We start from the raw sequence: 14,621 nt of genomic DNA, 5'->3' as shown, positions 1-14,621 counted from the left end.
TAAGATATTCGGTGCGTGGAATTACAGCGCGTGGAGTTACGACGCGTAGGATATTCAGCGCGTGGCGTTGCGACGCGCGGAATCATGGCACATTAAATATTCGATGCGTGGAATTACAGTGCGTGGAATTACGGCACGTAAGATATTCGGTGCGTGGAATTACAGCGCGTAGAGTTACGACGCGTCTGATATTCAGCGCATGGCGTTGCGACGCGTGGAATCACGGGGCATTAAATATTCGATGCGTGGAATTACAGCGCGTGGAATTACGGCACGTAAGATATTCGGTGCGTGGAATTACAGCGCGTGGAGTTATGACGCGTAGGATATTCAGCGCGTGGCGTTGCGACGCGCGGAATTATAGCGCATTAAATATTTGATGCGTGGAATTACAGCGCGTGGAATTACGGCACGTAAGATATTCGGTGCGTGGAATTACAACGCGTGGAATTACAGTGCGTGGAGTTACGACGCGTAGGATATTCAGCGCGTGGCGTTGCGACGCGTGGAATCACGGCGCATTAAATATTCGATGCGTGGAATTACAGTGCGTGGAATTACGGCACGTAAGATATTCGGTGCGTGGAATTACAACGCGTGGAATTACAGTGCGTGGAGTTACGACGCGTAGGATATTCAGCGCGTGGCGTTGCGACACGTGGAATCACGGCGCATTAAATATTCGATGCGTGGAATTACAGCGCGTGGAATTACGGCACATAAGATATTCGATGCGTGGAATTACAGCGCATGGAATTACGATACGTAAGATATTCTATGCGTGAAATTACAACACGTGAAATTACGCCGCGTGGAGTTGCGACGCGTGCTATTACGGCTCATAGCGTCGCAACGCGGGGAATTATGACGCGTGGAGTTACGTCGCGGACAATTACGATGAAACTATACATCTACCATGAAAAACCATACATACTACCATGAAAACTTGAAAATCTCAACCATATCAATGTCTAATTCCCGTATCGCAAATAGATGTTTCCCGATAGAAGCCCACGTACCGCGAATACAATCGGTAAGAATCGAGTTACGAAAGCCAAAGGACCGCGAGAATTCTGAGAACGGGACCAAGGCGCGTATTCATGAGGCTGAATTCTGAATGGGCGCTCCTCTTTCGCATCGGGTGTATAGGTAATGAAGGCGTCTCGTACACCGCACAAAAATACTGTCAACTCTTGGTAGGGGGGGAGCTAGTTCTTGCAGGGTCCTGTCACCATGCTTTTTCGACGATCCCCGAGCGACCTAGCGCCGTTCAGGTAGCAACGTCGATTACAAATTGTAAGCAGCCCCGAAAGGCCTCGTTTTGCCTCTTTCGGCTTCTCGTTGTTCCCTTACGGAGATACTTCTTATCGTTCAACATCGGTCCTGCCATCTTTACCGCGACAATTTTCCACGCTCATAACTGGCATACTCGACAAGAAACGAGGCAAGAGATGAGAGACTTGTACAAGAAGATTCACTTCTGGGACATGAGATACAGATTTACTTTTATGAGAATTGCAATTATTATTTTGGGGATGATTTACAATTTTTTGAGAATATAAACAAATTATTCTGTGATAACATATGGAACAATTATAGTCGAGTTAATGTGCTCTTCAATCGTTTTTTTGTAGAGCTAGATGAGTATTAAAATTTAACTAGTATTTGAAAAAATTGGTACGAACTCCCTCCATGTTTTTTCTGGATGAATATGGTGCAAGTATTCTTTTCGTTTTAGTTTAATTTTGTTGCTGAACGAGTTGCAAGTATTCTTTTTGTTTTAGTTTAATCTTGTCGATGAATATGTTACAAGTATTCTCTTTGTTTTAGTTTAATTTTGTTGATGAATACATTGCAAGTATTCTTTTTTAGTTTAATTTTAAGTGGTTGATTTGAAGTCCGAAAGTACGATGTTCGTCAATGAAACAAGCATCAGAACGGACGTGTTTTCGTTTCATTCAAGCCACGGAGCACGATAAATATAAATGGTCACGAATATTTAACATCGAACAGTGTGTCGCATCAATAGCAATCGTATCGCTTTATACATATGCATGGGCTCAATTAACTGTCACTGGCAGCTCTCCTGACCTGCCTCTAATCATCGCGATGAGGACGTTCAAATGGCTCACGATCGAAGACCAGAACTTTCGCTTGTCGAAACACACTCGTCTCGTGAGAATTATGCGATCGTTTAACCTGCACGAGTTAACTCGTCACTCCCATAAAGTATATAGATTAACCTATCGATTCGTGTACCGGTAATTTTCATCGAGTTATTGCTATTTTAAAAGGAATCATTTATAGGAGTCGTGTAGTGGTTAAAAATATTGAGAGTGTATATGACAATTTTTCAATTTTTAAATTGGCAAGTTACATTTTTTGAATTTTGAAATTAATGGATTTTTAAGTTTTAGTACATCAAAATTTTGGATTTGTAATTTTTGGATATTCTGGATCCTAAGGTACTTATCATTAAATCTCTACATCACCAAATTTCAAGATTAATAGTTATATCCTCAAATTTTGTATTACCAAATTTCTATCTTAACAAATCCCAAGGTTCATAAATACCTACATTCCCAAATTTCTACATCTCTAAATACCTAAACCTCCAAATTACTAAATTCACAAATTCCTATGTCATCAAATTCCAGAATTTTCAAATTCTACATCTCAAATTTCCTTCACCCCCAAATTCCAAATCTCGAATTTCTAAATCCCTAAATTGCCAAATTCTAAATCCCTAAATTCTACATCTCAAATTTCCTTGATCCCCAAATTCTAAATTCTCAAATCCCCAAATTCTACATCTAAAATTTCCTTCACCCCCAAATTCCAAATCTCGAATTTCTAAATCCCCAAATTCTAAATTCCCAAATTCCCAAATCCCCAAATTCTAAATCCCTAAATTCTATATCTGAAAATTCCTTGATCCCCAAATTCTAAATTCTCAAATCCCCAAATTCTACATCTAAAATTTCCTTCACCCCCAAATTCCAAATCTCGAATTTCTAAATCCCCAAATTCTAAATTCCCAAATTCCCAAATCCCCAAATTCTATATCTCTAAATTCTATATCTGAAATTTCCTTGATCCCTAAATTCTAAATTCCCAAATCCCCAAATTCTAAATCCCAAATTTCCAAATCCCTAAATTCTGCATCTGACATTTCCTTGATCCCCAAATTCTAAATTTCCAAATTCCCAAATCCCCAAATTCTAAATCCCAAATTTCCAAATCCCTAAATTCTACATCTGAAATTTCCTTGACCCCCAAATTCCCAAATCCCCAAATTCTACATCTAAAATTTCCTTACCCCCCAAATTCCAAATCTCAAATCCCGAAATCCCAAATTTTCTTGTCCCCAAATTCTAAATCCCAAATTCCTAAACACCTAAATCTCAAATGTCCCCGTCCCTAAATTCTAAATCTCAAATTTCCAAATCCGAGATGGAAATAGAAAAAGAGCACAGTTTGCAGGGCAAGTAAGCCCGGATAAAAATATTGAGCGATAATATTTAGAGAATGCTCTCGTTTCGGCACGGAACACGTCTGTTTAGGACAGCCAGTATGCATGCTGTTCGTGGTGTGCGACGATCCTGTCGAGAGATATACGAAGCAGCTGCTCTACGTGGCTGTTGCTTCTGCTGTTTCATCCATCGCCTGTTCTAACCCACCGAAACCTTCGCCATCTTTTACCCAGCACGATTCGACACGTTCGAAATTTTCTAACGAGCTTCGATTCGCAAAGATAACGTGTTGAATAAAAAAGAGGATATTTAAATAACTTCTTAATATTTAAATACATCGAGTTCCTTCAACTTCCGGTTTTTTATTCACTTATCACTGCTCGAGATAGCTCTACGAAAATAAACTTAACTCTTAACCCTTGAACCTTAACCTTATTGATAAGCGTCCGAAGAAAATCATTACTGTGATCTATAATCTTCTTGTTCTTATATTTTAGACAAATATTGAAAGTCTAGTTTAAAAGTTTGCAATGACACCTCTGAAATAAATAGCAAAAATGCATAATAAAAGCAAACTTTCATCCGGAAATTTTACAATCCGTTATTTTTTTCACAGTCCATTTTTACCTGTTCAAAATTTCCCTCCAACAATTTTTACCTGTTTTACAGCTGAGAGTAATTCGTGAAAGTAACTTCTTGTACCATTTTCCCGAGGGATTTCGGACGCTTTCCCAGTTGATTTTTTACGACCGTTCGCGCCAGGTCACATCATTCGGGTATCCCCGAAGTCAAGGCCTTAGGGGAAAGTCAACGGACGTCAAACTTTACGTCCGCCACAGAATACTTCTCGTTTCTTAAGGCTAGATCTCGCGTATTGTTTTACTGCGGTGGCGTGCCTTTTCCTCCGAACGAAGCGTTTCGAAAGAAAGTAGGCTCGCCACCATTTCCATGGGACGATCCGTGTCGTAAACTTTATGCTGGATGCAATTCGTTTTACTGCGACCGGAGACAATCGACCTCGCAGTGCAAATCTCTTCGACTTCTTGACGAAGCTTTGTTAAAAATATTTGATCTTCTGATCCTATAACGTTTATACACACTCTCATATATTACTAGAAAATCAAGTTTTTTGAATTTGTTGATACATCAAGCAATTTCTGTATTTTTATCAGAATGTTTATTTAAGAAAATTATACCATAAACTGACTGTATTATATTTTCATATTTTTGGTGAACGTAAACATACATGAACAGCAAACTTAATAATTAAATTTCATAATGTATAATTATTGTAGCGTTTTTTTTTCGTAATTTATTGTACATACACAAAATATTAAACTTGTGCAATTTCTTTTTTAAACAAGTTTCAAACGTAAAATATGCATGTAATATATTCTTTATTAATTTTATTACTTGAGACCAAAAATATCATCCTCTTCAAATTCGACCAAAAAAATAATCTTCTTCAAATTCGAATTCCCAATGCAGTCCACAAATTACAAGTGTTTTAAAATGAACTTCATTTTAAAATAAAATTTTGGAAAGAAAATATGTATTAAATTTGAAATATCTATCAAAGGCGCATCTTTGAAGAAGATAACGATTAAACGATTAGTAAGTCAGAAGGGGAAGCCAGGTGAGAGAGGAGCATATGGACGGGGCGTAGAAACCGTTCGAAACCGGACAGGTCAGCGGACGAACAGTTCGTCGACGACAACGAGGAACAACGTCACGAAACCGGTCCAATGAGAACGCGCACCAGGGGATAAAGCCCGAGCGAAACGACCTTACTGTTCGCTCGCGCAAGTTTCGTTTCGTTAATTAGCTCCGAATCGACCGTTTCTGAACCATCGATGCCTTGTTCATTCAACTGCGAATTCTCTGTAATTGCCTTTAATTGCCATCGTGCAACAAGATGATCTCTTCAATTTTTCAATCTTTTCCTATCGTTAGAATAAACAGAAGTACGTTTACATTGAGGAGTAAAAACGTGGTTAAAAAAAATTGTGCAAGAACGTCAAGAACGGGGAGCAAGAAAAGGTACAAGAACGTGGAAGATAAACAGTATGGAAATAGAACATGAAAATAAAACATGAACATGTAGCATGAAAATAGAACAAGAACATAGATATGAGAGAAAAATGTAGAGCAAGAAATTAAAAACATTACAAAACAGAGTACAATCGAACATAGAATAATCAAGAGCAAGAATAAAAACAAAATCAAGAACATAGGATGAAAATGAGGATGTAACAAGAGCAAGATCAAGAGCGCGTAACAAGAACAAGGACAATGACACAGAATAAGAACAACTGCATTTGTTCTTGACGATTCAATAAAACAAAAACTTATTAATACTTAAATTTCCAATAAAATTAATTCAGTATAATCACCTTAAATCTACCCCAAATGTCCACATTAACAAACCACAAGAATCCTAACCTAAGTCGACATCCAAACATCTTGATTTCAACGAAAATTGTAGAAGAAACAATTATCCCTTAAGCGAAAAGTCTAACTGGACCCACGACTATAATCGCGATTACGGTAATCCGATTTAACGATCGTTAGTACGAGAGATACGAGCATGCGATCGCTTCGTTATCGAAATGGAGATCGTTAAAAATCATTAGAGATCCGTACGCGTTAACAAGTTCCCGAAACGATGCTCGCTGACGATCGTTGATTGGAACAAGGTATTCCCTGTAATAACGTTCTAGGTCGTAAAAAGGCAATCGTATAAAGTCCTAGGTAACGTTTGTCCACACCTTTCGAGGCGGGAAAGCAGGTAGCGTGAGTTGTCGGACGCGTTTGTCTCGTGGTCGCATTAGTCAGGAGGCCCGTCAGTGCGGGGGCCAACGTTTTACAAGGGTTTAATGCCCCCGGAGGTGCATTTTAATTGCGTCAATAAATCCTAACGGGTCCTTCCTGGTCATCGGTTCGGGACATTTTCACCCTTTTGGCAATACCTGAGGTCTAGTAATTCATAGAGACAAGTCCACTTTCGAAGATTTTCAATTTAATTAATTTCACCCTTTTGGCAATACCTGAGGTCTAGTAATTCATGACAAGATTCGAAGATTTTCAATTTGAAGGTTTGATTGATTTTCGTATAATCCGATCGCGTTCTTTTTCGTGGCGATCAGGTGACGGGTGATCCGCGTCATCGCGCAAAAATCTTCCGTGCAGCAACTTTTGGTCGGACGAGTTTCGGTATGGCCACAAAAGAGCGTCGATGCTCCGTTGGACGAGCGATTAATTTGGACGCAGCGAAGCGCGACACCGCGCACCGGGACGCCCGACGAAAGCGAAATTTTCGCAGCGGAGCGCCGACGGTGGCCACGAAAACTGGGACGAGCGATCCATCTGGTAAAAAAGGGCACAACAATGCGCGTAACGTGGCGCAGCGGGATGCTCCTGCGGTGCGAGCGTTGCTACGTTGCAGGCAGACCAGCCAAAGCCCGAGCCGAAAGCCGAAGCTTCGAGGCAACGCGCAAAAAGGGGCTTGCGTGGAATGTATCGAGGCCCCATAGGGCACGCACGATGCGTGGACCGCACGGGATAATGCCGGGTCCCATTGAATAGATCAATTTACAATGGCAGAAAATGAGCAGCGCTCCACCGGCTGGAGCACCCCTTATAACGTGCCCCCCCTTGTGTATCGGTGCTCACGATACGGTTCGCCGCTTCTCACGAGCAGAAGTGCACTATAAACTGGATGAAAGGAATCGGCGATATAACGCGCGGTGGAGTAGTTTACCGTATAATGCTACATGTGGCGATATAACGCTTAATGATATTACATGTGGAGGTACACGTAGGGACACTACATATGGCGATATAACGCGTAGGAATACTACATGTGGCGATATAACGCGTAGGGATACTACATGTGGCGATATAACGCGTAGGGATACTACATGTGGCGATATAACACGTAGAAACACTACATTTGGCGTTATAACACGTAGTAATACTACATATGGCGATATAACACGTAGTGATACTACATGTGGCAGTACTATGCGTAGGGACATTACATATGGCGATATAACGCGTAGTGATACTACATGTGGCGGTAGTATGCGTAGAGACATTACATATGGCGGTATAACGCGTTGTGATACTACATGCAGTGATATAACGCGTAGTGATACCATATGTAGTGATACAACGCGTAGTAGTACCGTATGTGGTGATCGCACTATATGGGATAATGCAATATATCGTGATGCAATATATAGGAATACAATGCGCAGAAATACAATGCGCAGGAATGCAATATATGGAAATGTAACGCGTCAAGATACAATACGCAGAAATGCAATACATGAAAATGCAACGCGCAAATGCGCAAAAATGCAATATATAGAAATGCAATGCGTCGAGATACAATGCGCAGAAATGCATAATAATAAAACCTCTACCAATATAACATAAAATAAAAGTAACATACTAATATAAATCAAGCTGTGGACATCATTTAAATAAAGTAATAAACTTAGAAAGAAACATTCGAATTTCAGACGTCCCGAGTGATCACCTCCTATCAATAAATTATTAAGAACATCAAAGTATCGACAATATACACAAATCTTATGTCTTCATAAATGTCTCGAAAGTCTTAAAAAGCCCGTAGCAAACTATACAAGCACTAAAATGATTAAAAAACTTGTACAAGGAAAAAATGTTTCGAATCTCCATCGCGACGATTCGTTGGTGGTAGTGGTCGCGCCGCGACTGAGGCTGCGCATGCGCAGTCCTCTCGAAAGCGTTCCGCGCATGCGCACTCGGTTAAAATAATGAAATACGGTGGACTAATCCGTACGCGGCCCTTTTGTCACGCGCACGGCCCTACCGCGTGTATCTGCGCGCGAGTATCGACGGGGTGTAAAAGGGCTCGAACGACACGCCTCGAAAACCGCCGCAAGAGGATTCTCACCTGCTTATCTTTTCACGTGTACCGTTCGCTGTGTAGAATCCCTTTCAGGCCGTTACAGGGAACCAGCTTTAGACATCGACGACGACAGATCGATGGGAAATGAGGAACAAGTGGGCGAGGCAACACGGATTTGCCTATAATCGCCGGTGTAATCTGCTGCTCGATGACAGCCCGTAGACTCGCGACGCACAAAGCAGGATAAGAAGGCGATCGCGGACGAGATAATGAACGTTCAGAAAATTTTCTGACGCGATATCAAAATTCATTATCTGGAACGGCTAAGAGGGTCCCCCCGATAATTTATTTATCCGCCTTCTTCGGGTATCGTGTAATCTGTGAATTATCGAGACACGGCGATATACGTAGATGCACGTAGATTTCGGTGTTCATGGAGATTATAGCTTTTTGGGTTCTCGAGTTGGGACGTTTGGGATTTTAGGATCTGGGGAGTTGGGGAATTTGGGAAATCAGAAATTTGAAAATTGAGGACGTTAAGAGTTTGGACATTTTAGAATTTGGGGATTTAGGAATTTAGTCATTTGGGGACTTTGAAATTTATAGTTTGGGAAATACAGAAATTTGGGGCGTCAGAAAATTGGGATTTAGGTGTTTAACTTTGGAGCGTTGGGAATTTAGAAATTTCAGAATTTAGAGATTAGCAAATTAGGAGTTTGGGATCTGATAATTTCAGGATTTCTAAATATACCATTTCTTAAATTAGGTAATTTCACACGTGAAAATTTGAAAGCACAGAAAAGTACAAATGAACTGAAAAATTTGAAAGACTATCCTACGAGGCTATAGGACCTGTAACCCCCATGTGAACCGAGATTTGCATAGTTTTCCATCACTGAACCTGACGATCTTCTAAAAGGGAAATTAATTGCGCCAATAATGCGGGTGAAATACGTTTCACGAACGCAAGAAAGGATCAGGCAAAAGGCGAAGCTATTCACCGCAACTTCTAAAGAAATGCTACATAGAGCCTTCGTGTATCCTTCTTTATTTCCGTCCCTCCGCTCCGCGTGTCCCTTACCCCCCCGTAATTCTATGCGCCTTATTAAGATGCAAATGTCATGTCAATTTCGCAATCCTAACGGACTCTCCGTGAGTACGCGCGGTTGTTTCTTTTCCTTTCCTCTCTTTCCCGCCATAATGTCGACATGCCGCGGATAAATAATAGAACGAGCGAATGGTTTAATGAGAACGATCGACGACCGATCGGCTGCGGAGAAAATTGAACCATGAATCGTGGACGTATGAGATAGCATGACAAAATTCCCTCGGGAAAATCGCGTATGTGCTGTTTAGCCTGGGAAAATTTACTGGGTTGCTGGTGATGGGAAATTTTTTAATTAATTTGGGAATTTGGGAATTTTGAGGTTTTGAGGATGTGAAGGAGGATGAGATGAAAATTAAAAAATATAAAAATTTATGTATTGGAGAATCTTGGGGTGTGGGAATTTAGGAATTTGAAGATTTGGGAATTTTAGAATTAGGCATGTGGAAATTTAGAAATTTGGAAAATTGGATATGTGAGAATTTAGGGATGTGGGAATTTAAAAATGTAGAAATTTGGATATGTGAGAATTTGGGGGTGTGGGAATTTGGAAATGTGGAAATTTGGATATTTGAGAATTTGGGGATGTGGAGATTTAGAATTGTAGAAATTTGGGGATGTGGGAATTTAAAAGCGTAGAAATTTGGATATTTGAGAATTTGGGGATGTGGAAATTCAGAAATATAGAAATTTGAATATGTGAGAATTTAGAAATCTAGAAATTTGAATATTTGAGAATTTGGGGATGTGAAGATTTAGAATTGTAGAAATTTGGGGATGTGGGAATTTAAAAGTGTAGAAATTTGGATATATGAGAATTTGGGGGCGTGGAAATTTACAAATGTAGAAATTAGAATATTTGATAATTTAGGAATCTGCGAATTTAAAAATGCAAAAACTTGAAAATTTAAAAATTCCAAAATTCAAGAACATGAAACTTCAACTTAACCCCAAACCCCGAACCCCCAACTTTCCAAACTTCCCAAAATCCCACACACGAAAACTCTCAGCTTTCCTTCCCAATTTCTCTTTCCCCAATTTCCCCCAAATCCGTCACATGTTTCAACGCTAACCCAGAAAGGGTCCCCGTTCACAAGAAACATTCGAACCGCTCCAAATGAGTCACGGCACTCTCAAACGCGTTCCTCACCGACTCTCAACGGAATAGCGCACACCCATGAATGTTTAGGGTCCTTCGGGCCTCTCGTGGGACTTATTTTTAGGAATTCCAGAAAGATCGTTCAGGGCCATGTTCACCGTGCGATGCGTCCAACCAACCGGAAGAAGAACTTGTATTTTCATTGTTGTTTATGTAGTGTGCCTTTGCTCTTTCTTTTTGCCTTCATTTCCCTCTTGCCTTCTTTTTCTTTCTACGTTTCCCTGTCACCGTTCTATTCCGTTCCTCTTTGTAACTCACCCGAGGCTTGCCAAGGACACGCGCCTGGGTAACCGGAGAACCATATGCTTCGATTTGACCCTTTTAAGCGGCGTTTACATCAGACTTTTCATAGTTGTTAAAATTTGGTGATTCTTTGCTGGATTTTAGGTTAATCAAATTTGGTGGTCATTTGTGGGATTTTGGGTTAATTAAGTTTGGTCATTTGTAGGATTTTGAATTAATCAAGTTTGGTGATTATTTCTAGGATTTTGGGTTGATCAAGTTTGGTCATCATTTCTAAGATTTTGAGTGAATTAAGTTTGAAAAATTTCTGGTGATTCAATTTGAAGTTAAAGAAAAATTTATTCGTTCCTATTTTTAGGTTATGATGAAGGAGATGGAGTTGCATTCTTACATTATGATGAAAGAGATAAAGTTATTACACTATGATGGAGATAGTGGAGCATAGTCAAAGAACTAGAATAATAGTCAGAATGAAATTTATTCAAGGTTCAATCCATGTGTGACTTGAATTAAAAGTTAATCTTTTGTCATCGAATATCACACATGACGTTGCAGAAGGTATCACATACCTGATGACTTACATATGTGACATACTAGACCTAACACACATGTGTGACTATTCATCTGAATAGAAGACCCAAACATAAATTTGAAAATATAACTGTAAATTTAATTTGAAGAACTATTGTCCTAAAACCATGAAGGGCGACTTCTTCAAAAGATAATAAATGCAGGTAACCTAATTGTCCGTAGCTAAACCGATTCTGACAATGCAACAAATTTAAAGGTCAATGAACATAAAATGCAGCACCTTTGAAAAGTGTACCGATCCTAATTATCGAGGACCATAATTGCCTGATGTAAACGCCGCCTTAAAAGTGCTCCGTTTCAGGTATACGAGTTACCTAGGTGTTCCAGGAAGTATTTCGAAATTTTCGTCGATCAATTTCGCAGAGACACAGCCTGCAGAGGAATATTCGTCCGTGAAAACAAAGCGGCGGTGATTAAGTCGAGCCGGCATCGAGGCACGATAAAAATGTTGCCTTGGTTAGCCGATGCAAACGAATGCAGCACATTTAGATTGAGGGATATCGACGAGTTCCGTATATCGCAACACTTTAGAGATACCCAACGTTCGTTCGAGGCTTATCTTTGCATAAAATTGTGCGTCCAGCTCGACTCGAAGCGCACCTCGGTTTCTCCATTTGCGCGTTAATTATTTCGCTAAGGTACGAGGGCCTCGGAGTCGAAAAATCGACGCTCGATCGTAATGTCTAAATATAGAGCGTCGGTAACACAGTAGCAACCGGGCTGAGCAACGTTCAGATAACGATAAGAGTTAAGCCCCGGTGCGAGGTGGGATAAAGCGCGAGGCATGGGTCATGTGTTAATTCGGTTAGAAACCAGCTCGAAAAATGCTAGACTGTAATGATTACTTTAGATAGTTGCTGAGGATAGTTTACTTTGGCTGGTCCAGATACTGAACATGGGCGGTTTGCTTGTGGGCTGGATAAAGTCTGGTAACATGTTCAGAATTTTACATGGTAGACTAGGAATTACTTTTCATGAGTGATTGTATGAAATTAAAATCGAGGGGAGAAGCTAAATAGTTTTTATTTGACATCATAGCTTCTGCACTTATAATGAAATTATAGTACAATCCAGAGCAAGTTGGAGCAAAATTTAGCTTTACTCCCAGAAATTGGCAGATGTAGACTTTAGGGTTTGAGGTTCTACAACTGTGACTAGCTACTGTAGAAATGTGGAGAGACCTAGAAATTTTGATTTTACTGTGGAACTTTGGATTTACAGAAATGGTAATTTGAGGAGTACGGGGTCTAAAATTTGGGAGACCCAGAAATGGGATTTGGAGGTTTGGGGAATTGCAAATTGGGGATAAGAGAATTTGGGAACCTAAAAACTTGAAGGTCTAGAGATTTGGAGATGTAGAAATTGGGGATTTAGAAATTTGGGGACACTGGTATTTGAGAATCTTGAGGGTCAGAGATCTACTGATATGGCAATTTGGAGATTTGGCAGCTTGGAGAGTTGGAAGACTAGGAATTTGGGCACCTAGGAATTTGAGAAGCTTGAGATTTGGAAATGTAGAGATACGGAAATCTTGAGATTTAAAAATGTAGAAATTTGGGAGCCTTGTTATGTAAGAATTTAGGAATTTGGAAACCTTGAAATTTAAAAAAACCTTGATCTAAAAATTTGGGATCTGAAGCTATGGGAACCTTGAAATCTGACTACCTAAATATTCAAAAGTCCAAGATTATTAAAATCCAGAAATTTAGATATCTAGAAATGTATAACTAAAAATTTTAAAATAACCTTTCAATTCTTAGAACACATTGTTAACACGTGACGCAGAAAGTGTCAATTAACACATAATATTTAGTACCTATGACAATTATCTCTAAGTTTGTGACCACTCTAAATAGACCATCGTATCAACATTTCTAACGTGTTTTTAAACACTTCAAACGCAAGTTTACTTCCTTTTTTAAATTATTTTAACAATCTGTACTGCGTAATATTCTTCGAAGTAAATTTCTGCTTTTTAACAGATATTTTTACCCAACCATTTTGACTTCATTTTACGGAGCAGTACTCAAGCACTTATAGAGACTTTGTGTAATATACAAAATTAATAAATATACACTATTAGCAAAGTTAAAGGTAAACTTTTCGAGTTTTCCTGTAGGAAAAGGAAAACAAATCTTTTGTTTTTATATTAAGAGATTTTAGGTTATACTCACGATGAGGGTTTAGTATACTGCACTCTGATTATTCAACCACAAAGAAGTTCAATGAAATTATATCCATATTCAATTTTACTACACAAATGTAAATGTTGACAGGTTTCAATTATTTTCACATCAATCAAAGAGTACTTGCAACCAACCTCACCGCAAAACATGCTACGATTTGTCCTTATTCAATGAAGTATAACGAGAAATCGATGAGAAACAAAGTTGCAAAGTATGGCCGTCTATCAACACCGCTTTCTATCACATTGTAGATATGTAGCGATGTCACGAGTTGTCGCGTGAGGTGAAGAGCTACAATTTTTCAAATGTCGAGTGTTCTACATTTACAAATTCCTATATTCTCACGTTTCTGTACTCCAAAATCTCTACATTCACAAATTCCTGTATTCCCAAGTTTCTATATTTTAAAATCTCTACATCCATAAATTCCTATATTTTCAAGTTTCAGTATGCTAAAATCTCTACATCCACAAATTCCTATTTCTCAAGTTTCTATATTCTAAAATCTCTACAACCACGAATTCCTACATTCTCAAGTTCCTATATTCTAAAATCTCTACAACCACAAATTCCTATATTCTCAAGTTTACATATTCTAAAATCTCTACATCCACAAATTCCTACATTCCCAAGTTTCTATATTCTAAACTCTCCTATTCAAAACTGCAACCATTTCTGGATCTCTCATGTATCTCACAAACCTCCTATGTCTATAAGGTAACATTGCACAGTCGCTAACATTGCCTCCAACATTGCACAGTCGCCATTTTCTCCATCTTCAAAGTATGAGAAAAATTGAAATTTTCTTACCTGTTTAGAGAAGACAGCAATGTCCTCGTTGAAGCTCTCTGACGAGCACACGTCACCGCCCGCGACACCGGGTTCCCGCGGTGTACACGTCGCGAGTTCGCACTTCTCGAAGATCAACGCGAGAAGCGGGAACAGGGGGTGTCTGCAACAAGGAAAA

The 14,621-nt window shown here is 39.4% G+C and overlaps 1 protein-coding gene across 3 annotated transcripts in view; it reads right to left on the bottom strand.

The window, feature by feature from the left end:
* The window catches only part of hth (Meis homeobox homothorax), a 565,080-nt gene that overhangs the window by 517,293 nt on the left and 33,166 nt on the right, over positions 1–14,621 (bottom strand). For all 3 annotated transcript variants that reach the window (XM_012281928.2, XM_076536623.1, XM_012281931.2), the window contains exon 3: positions 14,465–14,606. In XM_012281928.2, coding sequence (XP_012137318.1) covers positions 14,465–14,606 — 142 coding nt within the window. The remainder of the gene's footprint in view (positions 1–14,464; positions 14,607–14,621) is intronic.

Source organism: Megachile rotundata, chromosome 10 (assembly GCF_050947335.1).
Source record: "Megachile rotundata isolate GNS110a chromosome 10, iyMegRotu1, whole genome shotgun sequence".
NCBI classification, from domain to species: domain Eukaryota; kingdom Metazoa; phylum Arthropoda; class Insecta; order Hymenoptera; family Megachilidae; genus Megachile; species Megachile rotundata.
This window is presented reverse-complemented; position numbering and strand designations above follow the sequence as displayed.